The sequence below is a fragment of the Cyclopterus lumpus genome, chromosome 14 (assembly GCF_009769545.1).
Source record: "Cyclopterus lumpus isolate fCycLum1 chromosome 14, fCycLum1.pri, whole genome shotgun sequence".
NCBI classification, from domain to species: domain Eukaryota; kingdom Metazoa; phylum Chordata; class Actinopteri; order Perciformes; family Cyclopteridae; genus Cyclopterus; species Cyclopterus lumpus.
Genome location: NC_046979.1, coordinates 7,264,172 through 7,281,018, shown reverse-complemented (window position 1 = coordinate 7,281,018; position 16,847 = coordinate 7,264,172). Strand labels below are relative to the sequence as shown.

The 16,847-nt window shown below is 38.6% G+C and overlaps 2 protein-coding genes across 2 annotated transcripts; both read right to left on the bottom strand.

Moving 5' to 3' along the window:
- Positions 1 to 40: 40 nt before the first annotated feature.
- ccdc15 (coiled-coil domain containing 15) lies at positions 41 to 7,816 on the bottom strand. Its single transcript, XM_034549495.1, has 10 exons — positions 7,356 to 7,816; positions 6,453 to 6,602; positions 5,915 to 6,043; positions 5,208 to 5,324; positions 4,949 to 5,107; positions 3,383 to 3,499; positions 3,087 to 3,190; positions 2,588 to 2,782; positions 2,094 to 2,251; positions 41 to 1,972 (listed from the first exon to the last, which is right to left on the bottom strand). Exons 1-10 carry the CDS (start codon positions 7,530 to 7,532, stop codon positions 1,923 to 1,925), a joined length of 1,356 nt encoding a protein of 451 aa, XP_034405386.1. The 5' UTR covers positions 7,533 to 7,816; the 3' UTR covers positions 41 to 1,922.
- Positions 7,817 to 9,284: 1,468 nt separating this feature from the next.
- psmg1 (proteasome (prosome, macropain) assembly chaperone 1) lies at positions 9,285 to 16,116 on the bottom strand. The gene is made up of 7 exons (XM_034550907.1): positions 15,900 to 16,116; positions 14,361 to 14,464; positions 13,211 to 13,347; positions 11,384 to 11,446; positions 10,895 to 11,093; positions 9,583 to 9,713; positions 9,285 to 9,454 (listed from the first exon to the last, which is right to left on the bottom strand). Exons 1-7 carry the CDS (start codon positions 16,016 to 16,018, stop codon positions 9,377 to 9,379), a joined length of 831 nt encoding a protein of 276 aa, XP_034406798.1. The 5' UTR covers positions 16,019 to 16,116; the 3' UTR covers positions 9,285 to 9,376.
- Positions 16,117 to 16,847: the final 731 nt, after the last annotated feature.

The window sequence follows — 16,847 nt, the reverse complement described above, 5'->3', positions numbered from 1 at the left end:
CTGATGGCAGCTAAGTGGAGAAGAAGGAACACAACAGTGGTCGAAGGTGACTCAGTATATTTACTTGTACTTGAGTATTTCTTTATACTACAGTTCAGTCAAATATTGCACGTTGTACATTTATCTGACAGCTTTAGTTACTGGGCAGATTTAGATTAATATCAAATCTAACTCACGTATCATATAAATCATAACATTGACAAATAAATTATGATGTATTATTGTGGATTAACCTACCCAGGATATATCAATTAATTAATATGATCTCCACCTTTACCAGCTGCAACATTAAAGTAGTGAACACAATAATATAATATATATATTATTCTGAAATCACCCATTCTGCACAATGAGTACTTTTAGTATATGTTGATGCTAACCGTTTGTACTTTTACTATAGCAACCACTTGACTATGGTGTGGATATATTCTGATTCAAGTAAAAGATTTGAGTACTTCTTCCACCATTGGGAAAAGCACGTCTTCTGCTGCTGAACTATGTTTAAATGTTCCCTGACAGTGTTTTATTATTATTATTATATATGACTTTTCTGGATTAATATTACTGCTGCATTAAATTGTATGCCACATGGCTGCTGGGTGGTTTAATCTACACTAATGCTTCATATTCTATACAATTATCAGATGATACAAGATATTTCGTAATACATAAAGGAGCATTTCATCTTTCAATTCATCAGAAACATTTTTTTTGTTGAATTGTATTATACAGAGGTTTTTGTTATTCAGCTGACCCTACTTGATATAAATAGGGTGGACAAAATAATAGAAACACATTGGTTTTTTCTATTTTTGGGGAGTTTTTCCTGATCCGATGTGAGGTCCTGGGACAGGGATGTCGTATGTGTACAGATTGTAAAGCCCTCTGAGGAACATTTGTAATTTGTGATATTGGTCTATACAAAATAAACTGAATTGAATTGAATTGAATAATTCAGTTAAGACTGTCAATTAAATTACTTCCCGACCATAAAAGACCAAAATCAAAGCAGAGTTGATGTTCACCGAGCTCAGTCAAATTAAAATGATCTACAAGGATACCAGTGTAATACATAGAGAATATAGACAACTTTGACACCCTCAACATATCTAAATATTGCCAAGACTACGACCATTCAAATAACAAAATGTACGCATCCCAAGAGTAGTCCATCGTAAAATAAAAATGTGTCTAACGCAAGAAGAGATCACTGTATGAAAGATTACACACTTGTTGTTATTAAGAATAAATAGTAAGTGCCATCAAATAAAAAAATACATTTTAATTAAATGTTTTAAGCACAGCCCTGAAGAACGTCGACATGGCCTCCAGTACAGATTCATAGTTTTCACATGTGCTGACTGACTTACCTGATGATTTACTAATCATAACTGCGTAGAAAGTGTGCTAACGTATAGATTTTTCTTATCAATAACAAGTACTAAAATCAAATTCTTGTGAAGTACATGTGTATGACATTTTAAATAGATGTAATAAACAAAACTTAAAAACTGTAAAAAAGTAAATAATAATTAGTCATTGTAGATGAGTTTAAATCCTCATCAAAATAAATATGGTTGAAGCTGAACATTGGTAAATGCATCTGCATTTATCTATAAATAAAGATATATTGGACTCTTACAGTATCTGTTGTCATGAATAGTGTAGGTAAATGTTGTGGCAAACCATCCGGTAGATGTTGAGATATTGGGTCCCGTGGTGGCACCTAAAGTCAGTTGCATTTGCCTTGTGGAAAACACGAATGCCTAAACGATTTATCATTGCAATCCATCTCATATTTACACATACATATGCAACAAGGACAACAAAACTGATATCAATCTTCTCATCTGACTCCGGTTTGCCCTGGATTTCCCAAAATGTTGAAACACACAGGAGGAAGTTCAGTTCATCAGCTTCCTCTACTGCAACTCCAAACTCAACATTGTTGAACGTAACGCCTTTGCATACGCTGTGGAGGAGAAAAATGCTGCCGTCAGTGTTATTGTATGTTTTCATGTATGGTCCTACTATAGCTCAATGGGGGTCTGGGGGGGTGAAGCCGGGGGGTGAGGCCGGGGTGCAGCGCGTACCTTTGGGATTGTTGTAGAACACACAGTTGTTGGCACAGGTGTCGGGGTGGGAGTCCCAGAAAGATGATGCGCAGCAGCAGAGGGGAGGCGGCTCCGGCTTCTCCGGCTTCTCCTGAGACAGTCGCTCCTTCAACTGAGCTCTGAGAGCCTCAATGAACCTGGCGAGAGTTACAATCAGCCCGTTCATCGGCTTCAACGAGGCACTTGCACTTTTTTGAGTGTGCACATAGTTAAGCTCATTTGGTCAAGGTGAGCCATAGTTCACCGTGCTGAACTAATTGTGTTCATCTTCTCTAGTAACTAACTGATTATGAGCATTAAAAAAAAAAGAAAGGATAAATTCACTTTATCAGACTTTACCCAGCTTTCTCTGGAGCAACAAAGGCTTTACACGACTTCTTTCACAAATGCACCATTACTCCCCATGACCAACCAACTTCCATGTGTAAAAATGAGTAGAGTTTGCCTTCAAGCTTTTAGTCTTCATTAATTACCTTGAAGCTACTTTCCCTTTCTCCTCTCTTTTCCTTCTCTGCAGCTGCACAGCTCTCTCCTCCTCCTCAAGCTTCAGACGCTCCTGAATCAGCAGCTCTCGCTCCTCCAGCTTCTGTCTGGCCTCCGCGAGCCACCGAACTCTGTCCAACTTCCTCTCTTCCTCCAGACGGATCTGTTCTTTCTCGGCTTTGAACCTTCAGGGGAGACGAGAACAATTCAGAGGAGACTAAGGCAAAAATAATCACTTGTAATTTACATTCATACAACACTATTTTAGTTAGTTTATACATAGAAAGAGTATTGAGGCATATTTGAGCAAGATAAGGAAATATTTTTAAAATATTGTCACCAGTGTTGTGCGTTATATATTACTTCAAGCTGATGAAAAAACATTTAATAGCTATCAAAAGGAACAGATTGTTGGTACTTGATGTTGATTTATTCTAATCGCACCAATAGGAGGAAGTGATTCAGGAGAAAATACTGTGGCCTCGTCACCTTGACGTCCTCTTCAGGTGTTTCCTGTTCCGTTTGTTCTCCTTCACTTGCTCTCTCTCGATGTTCATGTACAGACGGCGGTGCATCAGGAACTGAGACTGATGCTGCAGAGGGGGGGAGGAGGGAGAGAGAGAGAGAGTGGGGGGGGGTGGGGGGGGGGGGGGGGGGGGGGGGGGGACAGAGACAGAGACAGAGACAGAGACAGAGAGATGTGCTATTTGTAACATTTGGTCTGACTTGACAGGGCTTCCAACGCGTCAAGTCAAAGCTTCATGCCCATGTCCTACGATGTCTACCTGTCTTTTCAGTTCCTCTTGGTCAGTCAGCGGCCACAGGGCCTGTGGGACTCTGACAATGGACTTGAAAGCAGGAGGCTGTGATTTCTCAGAATCCCACAGCATCGGTCCATTCACCTGAAACAAACACGCAGTCAAAACCTTCAAGCTCGCCACAAGTCTGGTGTAATTCTATATTTTTCTTATTCTACAAAGAAATATTGTTCAAATGCAGAGAAGAATTTCCCCATGAGGATCAATACAAGTGTACATTTCTTTCTTTATATATATATATATATATATACAAATAAATAAATAAATATTTGTACTATAATTGAAATTGTTGACATCTTCATTAGGAGCCAATGTGCTTGGGGCAGAGACAGAAAGCATTAAGAGACGGACTAAGGCATTGTTGGTTCTGGACTTTTCATGCAACAACAAAAATATTGAATATCAGCTTTATCTTGTCCAAATACGTTAGCTGCGATTTATGATGGTAAAGATTAGGATTGCTACGGTCGGGGCTTACATGCCAATCTTTTGCAAATTAGGCAGACACAATAGACCTGATTGCCCCATTTACATTCTTAACAAATCTAGATCGAAGTTTGGGTGCAGATAGATGAAACCAGGCATCAACTGCATTTATTATTGTTGTTCCTTGTTAGTATCGTATATCGTATATATAGGAATATATAGCCATCAACCTTGATGAATATATAGCCATCAACCTTGTTCACTGCCATCATGTCATCCGTCATGTGATGAAGTGAAACATCCCAACTTGTACCGCATACTCAGGTATAATGGAACATGACCCAGTTATGCATTTGTAATTACATTCTGTCAGCTGTTTAAAGGCAATATTAAGGTCATAAAGTTTGAGCTATTTTGGTTTATGAGTTGAAGAGAGCGACCTATAAACAGTGTTTACTACGTTTTAGGTGCTGCGCTGCTGGACTGCCTCACTTGGAGAGGAAGGACTCATATTCCCCTGAATTGGGACACAGCTACTCCTAATAACTCATACGACATCTGGTCTATCAGGGCTTCTACGATCTGATGACAAAGTTCATTATTTGGCCGCACAAAATGCCTCGTCTGCTATAAAGTTACCAAGTGTTGATACAATTCAAAGTTTGAGGAATAAATGTGCCTTGTGTCCAAATGTCAAATTTGAAAATATATATATCTTTTTTGTACACTTTATTTGTTTACAATTTTGCAAATCGGGTCCATATATATGTATATTTTAAATTCCATGCATGCGTACACATACTATAAAGCTGATTCTGATAAGCTACAATAAGTTTTTGTTTGCACTTTAACTATATATATACACAGACAATTGGTCATATAATTTAGATTCTGAGGAAAAACTGATTTCAAGGCCAAATCTGAAGTTTTGTGGGATTTTCAAGCAGATTTAAGAATGTTTCTCATCCAAGGATTTCAAAACCGATACCACTAAACAGAGCAAAGAAACGAAAAGAAAGAGGGAGTTTTTCTGATCCCAACAATATGCAACAGCATGAAGTCTGCTGGTGAAAATGTGAAACTGTTGCACTGTGGGTATTCATTAACCTTCTGCTGAACGAGGGGACATTCATGTTGACTAGTGAAGAGATAATCATCCTCCTCTTCTTCTTCTTCCTGAACATCCTCCTCCTCGTCCTCCTCCTCCTCCTCCTGGTGCTGCTCTTCGACTTCTTGGTCTGGTTTTAGCACGGAAGTTCCAGCTTTCTGTTGTGTGCAGAAGAAAATGTGTTTTATTACACACAAACAAGTTTCGGAAAACAATTTGTTTCTAAAAGAGGAAGAAGTGTGGGAGACAGACACTCACATGTCTGCTTGGAGAGATGTTCCATTCGCCTCCGGAAAGGTCTGACATCATTTCCCCATGCGGGACCATCCGACAGGCGGCCAGTCTGAGTCGGACCTGCCTCACGCCTCCTCTAGACTGGAAAACCATGGAAATAAATAATCCGACAGATTAATCACTGTCACATTATTCTATCACTCACACAAGGAAACAATGCAATTATTCTGACTGCCAAAGCAAACGCACATTGCACAATGTGCTGAAGAAATGTGTGCCGTGCAAAACATTCTTGAGGCCAATGCCAATACTGATATTAAAAGTTAAAAAGACAGCATAGGTCAATTTTAACACCCCGACATAAAACAATCAAAAGTTTAAATAAGGATATCTAAAATGTGGTGGTTGAAGAACTGTGACCAAGATTGGAGCTGAGTGGGACATTTCCCAATTCAATTATTTCCCAGTGCTCTCTGGTGGACAAATTATGAACACACTATGGACAAAAGGTCACTGCTCTGACTATCCTGCAATGTTGATTGCAACAGGAATGTCTGTGCTACTCTTATTTCCATGGGTAACACTTTAGTGTATATAATTAGAATGATTTATGATAAAGCCAAGTATCTGTTCAGTACAGTTTTCTGGAAATTGCACACATCAAAACAGTAAACTAAACAGAGATTTATTTGCCAAAACTTCTAGAATTGAATAATATAATACCCTCTCACCTGGTGAGTGCTCCTCTCAGTCACCCTCTGTTGTGCAGCACCTCCCGCAGACATCGGCCTCTCCCCAGCAGACACATGCTGGGTCCGGACCTGATGCTGCTGTTGTGGGGTTCTCCTGTCAGGTTTTACCTGGACATAAACACACACTTTTACAATAATGTCAATCCAGCTGGAACAACAGCAGTACGGGCAAGCAGGGGGCACATCTATGCTTCATCGTCCCTGTGAAGTGCCAAAATGATTAGTTGATTATTTGATTAGTCAGTCAAACAACAACAATAAACAGTATTAATAAAATTAGGATTTTCCCCTAACGCCGTTTTTATCATTCTAAAACTAAGATTTGGACAGTTGGTTGGATACGGCATAGTGAAGAACACACTTTACAGACAAATTATGTAAATAAATGACATTCAATGTTGAAAGTGTGTAAAACCCCTCCCTGATCCCTTTATTGATTCAGTTCATACTACTTCATGAATACCTCACTACTACTTCATTAATACTCCACCGTCTGTGACAAACATGCTATCTTTACCATGGAGTCTTTCTGATGCTGCTGCCTCTTCTTGCTGACTTGAGCTTGTTGTGCCACACGATGGCGTACTTCATCTTGAAATCGCTGAAGACCCTCTTCAGTCTCCCTCCTCTTCTCTGACTGGATCTCCTCAGTTAGCGAAGCCAGAGCCTAAAGAGGCATGTTTGGATTACTTCAGGAAGTATCCAGACTCTAGAGATTCATGTGAACATTTCCATATCAGCCCATTCAATTAGAGCTGCAACATCAGTTTATTAATCAATTAGACGAGTGACAAAATTTGATCGGCAACTATTTTGATTATTGATGAATCATTTCACTGATTATTTTGAAAACAAAGTGCCAAGAATCCACTGGTTTCAGCTTCTTTTAAAGTGATCATATTTGCTGATTCTCCGGTCTTCTTCTCATTTATGAGGTACAAGTTCTCTACTTGAGCATTTCCATCTCAAGCTAATTTTAACTTGTAGTTATACTCCGTTTGAAGGCAAATAGTGTACTTTTTACAACACTAGATTCATTTAATAGCTATGGTTAACTTTCAGTTACATAAATTAGCAATACAACATATGAATTGTGTTGTATTACTATAGATTAAGTTACCCAGCAGTATACATTATTATAAAGTATAAAGCAGTATATTGTATAAAGTAATTCAAATGAATGAATGAACATATGAATCACTAACAGTGATATATAATATATATGTGATTCTGCATAATGAGTGCTTAGTAAGTATATTTTGATGCAGATACTTTGCACTTTAACCTGTAGCCAGTATGTTTACACTGTAGTGCTGCTATTCTTACTCAAGTTAAATATAATACTTCTTCCACCCACTGGTTAACGACCATGTCATCACTAACGGTCTGTCAGCAGCCGTGGCAACAGCCAGCAACTCACCCACGGGTGCTCCACGGAGTCTTGCCCGCCCTCCACCCAGGCTCCCACCGCCACCACCGCCTGGTTCCTCTCGGCCAGCACCTTGCTGGCACCTCTGGGCGCTGGGTGCTCCTTGCTCCGGCTCACGGAGGCTTTGCACCTGCCGCTTGTAGACGTCACACGGCGGCTGGCACTCATTGTTACCGTCAGCCTCGTTAGCCTCACGCTAACTCGCCCCTTAGGATGTCTTCTTGGGATTCCAGTCGGCGTAACGTTAGTTTTACGTTGACGTTAATTACGTTGACGTGATGGGAGCGCGAGTCTGTCGACAGCACAATGCACGTATATATATATACATATGTTCGCAGTTTGAGCGGTCGAATAAACACAAAAACAATCCACTTAAAGTTCCTGTTGACAGTAAATTACCAACTGATTCGTTTGAGTTTCGCTCACTTCGTCTTCTTTGAATTTCCGGCGTTGGAAAAAGAGCTCGCTGGCGCATTACCGCCCCCATCCGGACAGAAATATATCGACCTATATGTTATGTATGTAGGTAAAGATTAAGTTACACCTTAACAAGCGGAAACATTAAAGTGATTAAAGTACCATTGATGCAGCAATAATAACAATGTAATATAATACACATTATTTAAAAATTGGGATATTCTGCATATGGAGAACTTGTTCTTGTGTGTACATGCTGTGGGAAACAATTTCCTCTAACACAGTGGTTCTCAAAAGGAAGAAAAATGTCCGTGCCCCAACAAAATTGTAACTAAATGGTCCATGCTGAATTGTTATTGAAATAACAACTTTTTGTGACTCCTCCATCTGTGCTTTTTCAAATAATAGAATTAAAAAAATTGCAATCACTTTTAATTAAACCAGATTGCTCCACCAGACAAAAACAAATAAAAGTGCAATCACTTCTTTAGAACAATGCAAATAAAATTGTGAAAAAATAACTCATATTTGGCAAATAGCTTATTGTGGCTGCAATTAACATGTTTGGAACTGAATATATTTTTAAGATAATAACAATAAATGCAACTTGTGAAAAACTAAACAAAACAAGTTCAAATATTTGTCAATAAAGAGTTTTACACTAAATATCTTTTCAAAACAATAACGTGCAACCGGTGCAAAACAAAATGAGTGCAGATATGTGTGAGCCATCAAGTTGTATCAGTATTAGTTCAAATTCACTCAGATTCTCATAGAAATCAATATTCCCTTGATCAAGTCGCCTGTCCCACAGCTCCAGCTGTGAAACCGCTGCTCTTGTCTGCCAGCTGAGGAAGCTGCTTCCCAGGTTGCCAGCGGACTCAGCCGTGTTGAGGCTGCGTTCCGGCTCGATGCGGCCAAATGTGAGCCAGCTTTGGCCCAGTTCATTTTTGCCATATCTGGCCCAGATGTAGCTGTTACAGACACAGGCCTATTCTGGCTGAGACATGGGAGTCGGGTTTATCGGCAACCAGCACTGAAACAGGTTATGGCCCTTTGATGGCTAAATCTGGGCCCAATCTTGCATTATAAATATTTTTTAATGAACTACAAAATTCACGGGGTTAGGTTTATATATATATATATATATATATATATATATATATACACACACACACACACACACACACATATATGTGTGTGTATATATATTTTTTTGCCGTGTTGAACATTTGTCTTGTTCATCAAATCACCTATAAACTTGATAACCTGTTATCTCTGGAGAAAGACATCTTCATAATGAAAAGAGGGGAGAGGTTTACAGAGATATACATGATGCAGGCACACTGTAGCTCCCTTTCACAATGTATTTGATTTATTTGTCAATCATAAATTCATCAGGATTATAATTCTTTTTTTGGAAACTAAATGGGACTCCTTATTGAAGGCAGGATAACAAAATAAATGTAGTAAATCATTAAACTACTGAAATGTACACAGAGGCTTTCTTTACTTACTTTATTAAAAAATGACAGTATTTTACCACAGGAAAATAAAATAAACTTTGCACTGCACAGAGTGCAATGTGGCCATTTTTAGATGTAAAGATTACTCTGGATGTTGGTGGCTCTGACAAACTTGCGGAGGACGTCTGTGCTTGGAGACGGGTCCAACTGAGAAGAGAAGGACAAAGCGGGAGATCAAAATGTTAAAAATTAGAACAGAGAAACACTGCAGATGCAGTTTAGTCATACTCAGGCCTTTAATCGCCCCCTCAGATGGAAATAGAAAAGCAGCTCACCTGAATCAACTTGCCGAGCTTGGTTAGTGCTGGTTTGAAGGTCTCCATGGTGACAGAGTCAGGGCCGGTGACGTCACTGTAACACTGATACACAACAGTGGCGATGCTGTGGACCTCGCAGTGGTTCAGCACTGAAGAAACAACCCAAAAGAAGGAGAATGAAACCATCAGAATTTCTGAAGACTCGACCGTTTGACTCGAGTCCCTTAAAGTGTTGCCGGCTCCAGTTCTTTATCCTGACGACGTGTCTCTTTGTTTGGACTTTCAGTGTCTTTAAGGGTACTCGTGCCAAAATGAGTAAATCTGGATTAAAGACTATGTGAGCTCAGTTGAGTGGAGAGCGGCACTAATGGCGCTACATTTCATTCAGCTGGCAGAGGCTTGGTCCAAAGCAAATTACTAGTTTTTTTCCCCCACATAAACACATCAGGAGAAATTTGTGATTCAGTTTCTCGCTCAAGGACAGTCAAGAATCAAACTTGGCTGAAGCTGGATTTATAGTTCACACGAGGGATTAATGGGAGCCCCCCCCATATCATACTTCACACCCTTTAATTTGCATCCAGTTATCATTACTACTGTGAAATTACAATGTTTGGTTCATTGATCCATGTGCGTTACTGAAAAGAAGAAGACCACAAAGCTTCTTCAACTTGTTTCATGTTGTCTTATCATTAATCTCTCCATGCATCAGAAACTTGGAGGAACCACAGCTCTGCAGGTCTCCACATGACGTCTGGGATGTCGAGTCAAGTTGAAAAGGAGCCAATCATGCTCACAATTAACGAGGTCCAGTAATGTCACCTTTTGCATTTTCTTTGTTGTTTTTTATTTTAGCAAGTGGCTCGTAACTGCAACACTTATCAACACAAACACATTTTAAGTCTAGTAAAGTAAGATTAAGTCGATCTGTCTTGTCTATAAAAAAAAATGTCTTAAAGAAAGGTCGACTTGAAGCCCAGAGAGTTTTAACAGAGGTGGACAGCTGATTCTCTCTTCTCATGAGGAGCGCTGGCACGCAGTGCGTTCGAGCCTGTCATTTTCATTTTAGATATTTATTATTTAGGGTGTTTTAGAATTTTTTTTTTTATCAGCTGTTGATAGATATTGACCAATTACATGTCTATCGCCTTTTTCCTTTGTCACGCTCCAAAATATCCCGATTATATATCATCAGTTGTGCAGATTTGAAGTGTATGGTTTTTTTTTTGGTGGTTTTTTTAATGTCTTTGCTTATTTAAGAGGAAAAACCTGGCCAGTAATGCAAGTCTGAAAAATTAGAGACATTTTAAGTGTAAAATAATAGTAGTACCTGCAGCTGGAAGTCCAGTGATTATGTTGGGTTGCTCCAGTGACTGGCAGACAGGCCGGTCACGGTAAGCAGCGGTGTGGAGCGAGCGCAGGAAGGGAGCAGAGCTACTGCACAGATAGTCTGCTGTCTTGTACTCAGCCACAGAGCTGTCTGACAGCACAGTCACATTCAGCTGTCTGTGCTGCAGGCAGTCAAACACCTACAAGAGAAAGAGAGAGAGAGAGACACCATCAACCTCACACAACATCACCTGTTGTCTATGTAAATCATCCCTGAAGCAGAATTGTATCAAATGGGGGCCTCTGACCTAAATGTGCATCACTTTAGGGGCCCTAGACACGGAAAAAGGTTGAGAGAAACTGGTGCGGATCACCCTAAAAGATACCTGCATGTTTGTGAATCTGCTGTGTGTTTGCAGGCCGAAGAGGGACAGCTGCCCTAAACCTTCTCTGCATAACAACCTCAGATGATTTAGCTGTATTAACATACCTTTTCCGTCCACTGAAACAGCTGGTCTTCCGCAATGTAGCACGTCGCCCGGCATATCAAAACCTTCAGGGAATAGAATGCAAAAGAAAGAGAACTCAGAAAGAGAAAGGGACGATTAGACGGATGGATGACAAATGAGAAAAAACATCATCCTTTTTTCGTAATGGAACAAAAAATAACAGCTCAACCATTACTACAAGAGTTTGGTCTTTTCCTGACCTGGAAATTTACTTTTAAAATGTAATAATTAACCCCTCTCTGTGTGGGCCCTTCATCACGCAAAGAGACGCAAGCAGGTGGAAGACATTCAAAGGAGACGGCGAAAAGAGAGGTCTTGTATTTTGTTTGAAATTAGTTCTCAGGATACACTTCTAAGAACTGAATCAACTTAATATTAATTGAAATACCATGCTTGTCCTGCAGCCACCGACTGTTTTCATTATCGCTTTATTAGCGGATTACAATTCTTGATTAATTGCTTTCTCTAAATAATATCAAAAAACAGGAAAAATGCTGATCTTCTTATCCTAGAGCTCAAGGTGACGTCTTATTTTGTGCAACCTACTGTTTAAAATCCCCAAATATTAAATGAACTATGATGCAAGACAAAGAAAAGCAGCAAATCCAGCTCATTCAATTCCTGCAGCTGTCTGAATAGTAGATTTTTTACAGGTCAATATAATAACGCAGGTTTGGAGCAGATAGCTGATTAATCGTCTAATACCCATCAAGCTGCCGGAAAGGTGTAGCCCACATTTTCAAACGCTATTATTATTACTACTATATCATGATATTATCAGGAGGTAATCACATGCACAAATCCACGACAAAGATAGTTTACAAAAGGTCGTATCGTCAACTTCTAATTGAAAATAAAAACACAAACCTCTACGCACGTCAGAGTGGTCGGCTATATCTCGGTAGTGCTGCGGCAGTTTAAGGACCCGTGTGTTACGGCCTACTTTCCAACTTTTTGTAGGTTTATGTCATGTTTTATTCTTCAGGAAGCATTACAGGGGAAAAAAGTGATGTAGTGTTACGATATGAAGTGAAATACAGTAAAGTTGTGTCTGAAATAGTGTTGGATTCATGCAGTTATATAAACAGCTTTAACAGACTATTACCGTTTCTATTATTCATATAATTATTTTTGTTAGATGCATCTGCATTTCCAAAGCTTAACACTAACTTTTAAAAGTGGTTGTCAGGCATCAGCTTTTGGTTGCCTAAAATAAAACCATATCTGCCTTTTAAGTCACCTTATATTTTGAGTAAGCCGAGTCAGTTTAGTAATAATAACGATAGCTAGGAAAAAAGCTTAATTACAGTAATCAAATGAAATAGTTGGTGGTTTGGGTTTTATGTGATCGTTTATAGAATTTGAATCTTAGTTCACGTCCACCCTCAGTTCCTGGTAAACAAACACTAGAAGTGCTGTTAAGTTTTTCACAGATCCAACAAAAACTAATCCAGCAGTTCACTGGTTGCGTGTTTATATATGTTTTTATATCCTTTCCCAGTTGTACTGATTCTCACCACTAATCCATTGGCCATTCAGCATTGAAGTCTTGGATGGTCAAGCTTGGACAGCTTGTTTTTGCTGTTTGCTGCTGTTGCTAAAGTCCCCGAGTCCCTTTCACCAATTTATGAAAGGTTTTTGGGAAAATGTGCTATTAATATTCAATAGATTCAACACATATTTAGTAGAAGCTCAGCAACAAACTCATTAAATTGAATGATTATTATTGAGTTACAACGCCCAGGGGCTTTTTCTGTGGGATAAATCAAACAGCACACGCATACTGCTTTGCTCAGTGTGTCACTCACCGATGGGTTGTTCTTGTGTCTGTGGAAAACACATGCCGACTCCTCGCTTGTTACAGCCCGGCTCCTCTCGTTCCACACGGATGCATGTCCCACTGCATCCCAGTTTTCAGAGGTGGGAATGTACACTGACAGAAACCCTGCAAAGAGAGATCCTCTCAGTATTCAACAACAGCTCACATGTGACAGGATTCTTCTTCTTTTCACACGCAATTTATTCTATATATATATATATATATATATATATATATATATATATATATATATATATTTTGACAATCATTTATGTCATCTTTTTTGGCAAGGGGGATGTAAAACGTTACTTAGGGCGGGCTATATTAATAGGTACTCAACTAATTAACTTGATCGTTGGAAACATTCATTTTATTTATTCATTTGAAAAAAAGAGGGTTGCTCAGCTGTGTCGCATTGTCTCTTGTAAGAGGACGTATTTATATGATTAATTTTTTAAAAAAGTTTGTATTTGTTTTTATCACATTTGTGTGTAGTTTTTACCACGTTGAGGGGCCACGAAGCCGTGCGGGGAGAAAAAAACTGTTGCGTATAATTGAAGACAAGCAGCTTCCATGTTCAGAGTGGCAGCTTTAAAGAAATGCATCATCTAGTGCTTTAGCAAACTGTGATGGACATTTTTCAAGACCAACATTTTATGAACAAAACAATCATTTGAGAAAATTAATTAGCGGATTAATCGGTAATGAAGATAATCATTAATCTTCACCCTTCTGTCATCAATGGCTGGCTGGGTTACATTTACATCCTGCTGGTTTACTGACACACTGAATGGACTGGAGCCATCATCAGTGTTAATAATCATAAGCACCAACGGTGCATAAATGTTGAAGCAGTTAAGTAGCTATTTGTCATATTAATAGCACATGTAGGTTAAAAAAAGTGTGCTGATTTGGAGAGAATAGTATGTTCGATATGTTGTGTTTATTACCAATCAAAGTATTTGCTCGTTACTGAGCTTATATCTTTAAAAGAAGATGGAAAAAAACATCATTGGACTCCTTTATGTTCCAATTTCCTCTCTGGGAACATTAAAGTTGTATTTGATAATAATATTGGGTGTTCTGTTAGACAAACTCATTACAGGTAATGTAGCATACAGCTGCTGGCAGCCACTTACTGGCAGCGTTGTCTCCCACGGCAAGGATGAAATCTGAGCACTGCAACTTGTTTCCAGATTTCAGCGACTCAGTGACTTCAGGGCTCCAGTGCAGATGAACCTCCCTTATGAATAAGTGACATAGGTTAGAGAGAGAGCAACCACTGTGGGGAAACTAAATATTTAAATACCTTTTTTATTGGATTCCTTCTAGGTTGCAGGTACCTGCAGATAACCAATCCAACTTCCTTAAATCGAGTATTTTGATGTGGTTCGCCCAGCAGATTGCAAACAACATTTATATTTATCCTCACGTTTTCCTCATATTTTATTATTAATTTAGTATGTATATACACACAATACTATATTAGTAATCCTCTTCCAACCGCTCAGCCACTAAACATTACATTTGCTTAATAACTATATCTTCATTTTATGTTACCCCACAACATTTCAGAAGTAAAAATTGCATATATAAATATATCTATATATTTATTTGAGAGTTATAGTCAAAGTTGGATTACCAATCCTACAACCCGAGTCCCCAAAACCCCAGGTTCAATGTGCAGCAATCGTCAATTTTCTTCAAATTTTATCAAATGCTATGATGATGGCCTTAAGGTGAATCTGTGTTGAGTTACGTTTGTGGTGCATTTTGTTTGTCAGAGAGTTGTTGTTTCAACTGTGTGAACATTTTGGAGGCTGTCATTTGTGGTGCTGTTGAACTGCATTAAACAGAAAGGTGGTTCTGTTATTTAGCTTGCACTTATTCATATAAATGGGTGAACAGAAAAATGGAAAGACCTGTCAGTATAAAACAAATGCAGTTCAACAGCACCAAAAACTACGGCCTACAAAACGATCATGATGTTTAATCAAGAACTCTCTAAAACAGTTTTAACTAAACACCTTCATGCAGGTAGGATTTACTGAAAGATTGTTGTATTAGGCTACATTAGCTGTGGCTTGGTGGACCACTACCTTTTGTACTTAACCAAAGCTTTCGATTTACACTACAATTTGAAAAAAAAATGCATATCACACTACAGATCATTGTGTATATAAACGCAACTGTATATATATCGCATGTATATATCATTCTGTTTACCTTTTTATTTCCTACTTTAGTGATTCTCTCATATCATGTATTCATTGTTATTGTTTATATTATAATCTAATCAAAGTATTTTTGAATATATGTTTGTACATGTTCTGTTTGTGTAGCGTGGAAGTCGCTCCAAATACATTTTAACGTGTAATCCTGAATTGTACAATGACATTAATTAATCCTTGAATCACAATAGTTGCTCTGTTTGGGTCAGAAGATAACCTCTGCACATGTATATGAAGAGCAAGCCACTTCCCTCTAGCCAACCGCTGCTACTAGTTTAAATGAAAGTGCATTATGTTTAATATCGTTAATAGGGGGGTGTTACTGAAATGTCATGTGTCATGTTAGCTAGCTCGAGCTTCCGTGTGATGCTCACTTAACGTTAGTTAACTAACTTGGCTAATCTAATATCTCCATGCTTTCCCGACTCCATGCTAGCTGGTTGTTACCTCTTTTCCTCCAGTTCTCTGTGGATTTCTTCGTCTTCTTCGTTTTCGTCGAGCTCTTCGTCGTCTTCCTCCACTGCCCGAGAATACACCGACAAAACCTCACCGAAAAACGTCGCCATGATCACTTCGTTTACCGGAGGGAAAGCGAAAGCCTAGCTAGGGGCTCAGGACCTGCAGCCATGACACACATCCGCTACTTCCGTTACTTCAGCACCCCTTCAAAATAAAATCTTCCCATTCTGTGTTCTTCAGAATAAAAACAGCATCTAGTTAAACTAACTCAAATCAAAATAAAATATGATAATTAGGGTGGGGAATCACATAAGCAGAAGCAGAGACAGGCACAAGGAACTATCTAATTAAATAAATAAGTAGAAAAGCAAATACAAATAGGAAATTTAAAAAAGTTTACAGTCAATGGGCGGCGGTTACACACCAAGAATTGTAAAAACATTCAAAAATAAAAATAAATTGTAGAATTATGAAATATAAATGCAATATATATGCAGAATAGTTCCAGTGATGCAACTGGAAATCCTGATCAAAATAGAATATACTTACAAATAAATGTGTGTAAATATCCTCCAGCAATTTCGATAAATACACAATGAACAATTAAATGTGTATAATACAATAGTGAAATGGTACAGACTGCATAGGGTAATGTAACGATTAATGTAACAGGTTGTTTTATACATGAGGTAGGTGGATGTGACTGTATAGACATACGTCGTGCTTAGATATATATTTGATAGATATCTTTCTAAGAATGTATAATTTACTGGTACTGTGGATGTTTATTGCATGGGGATTATTCCTAACACATTTAATGTAGCCTACATATGGACTTGTGAGTAGTATATTGACTAAATATTTAAAATGCACAGAAATACCTTCAGTTGAGCAGCTTAAACAAACACTCTGTCCATGCACACAAAGACATTGAAC

Excerpts from the sequence above, each read along its gene's own strand:
- ccdc15 (XM_034549495.1), bottom strand. The coding sequence starts at position 7,532 with ATGAGTGCCAGCCGCCGTGTGACGTCTACAAGCGGCAGGTGCAAAGCC. Across the intron at positions 3,191-3,382 it reads AAGAGGAACTGAAAAGACAG|CATCAGTCTCAGTTCCTGAT; the intron begins GTAGACATCGTA and ends CCCCCTCTGCAG. Across the intron at positions 1,973-2,093 it reads GTTCTACAACAATCCCAAAG|CGTATGCAAAGGCGTTACGT; the intron begins GTACGCGCTGCA and ends TCTCCTCCACAG.
- psmg1 (XM_034550907.1), bottom strand. The coding sequence starts at position 16,018 with ATGGCGACGTTTTTCGGTGAGGTTTTGTCGGTGTATTCTCGGGCAGTG. Across the intron at positions 11,447-13,210 it reads GACACAAGAACAACCCATCG|GTTTTGATATGCCGGGCGAC; the intron begins GTGAGTGACACA and ends TATTCCCTGAAG. Across the intron at positions 9,714-10,894 it reads CACTGGACTTCCAGCTGCAG|TGCTGAACCACTGCGAGGTC; the intron begins GTACTACTATTA and ends TTGTTTCTTCAG.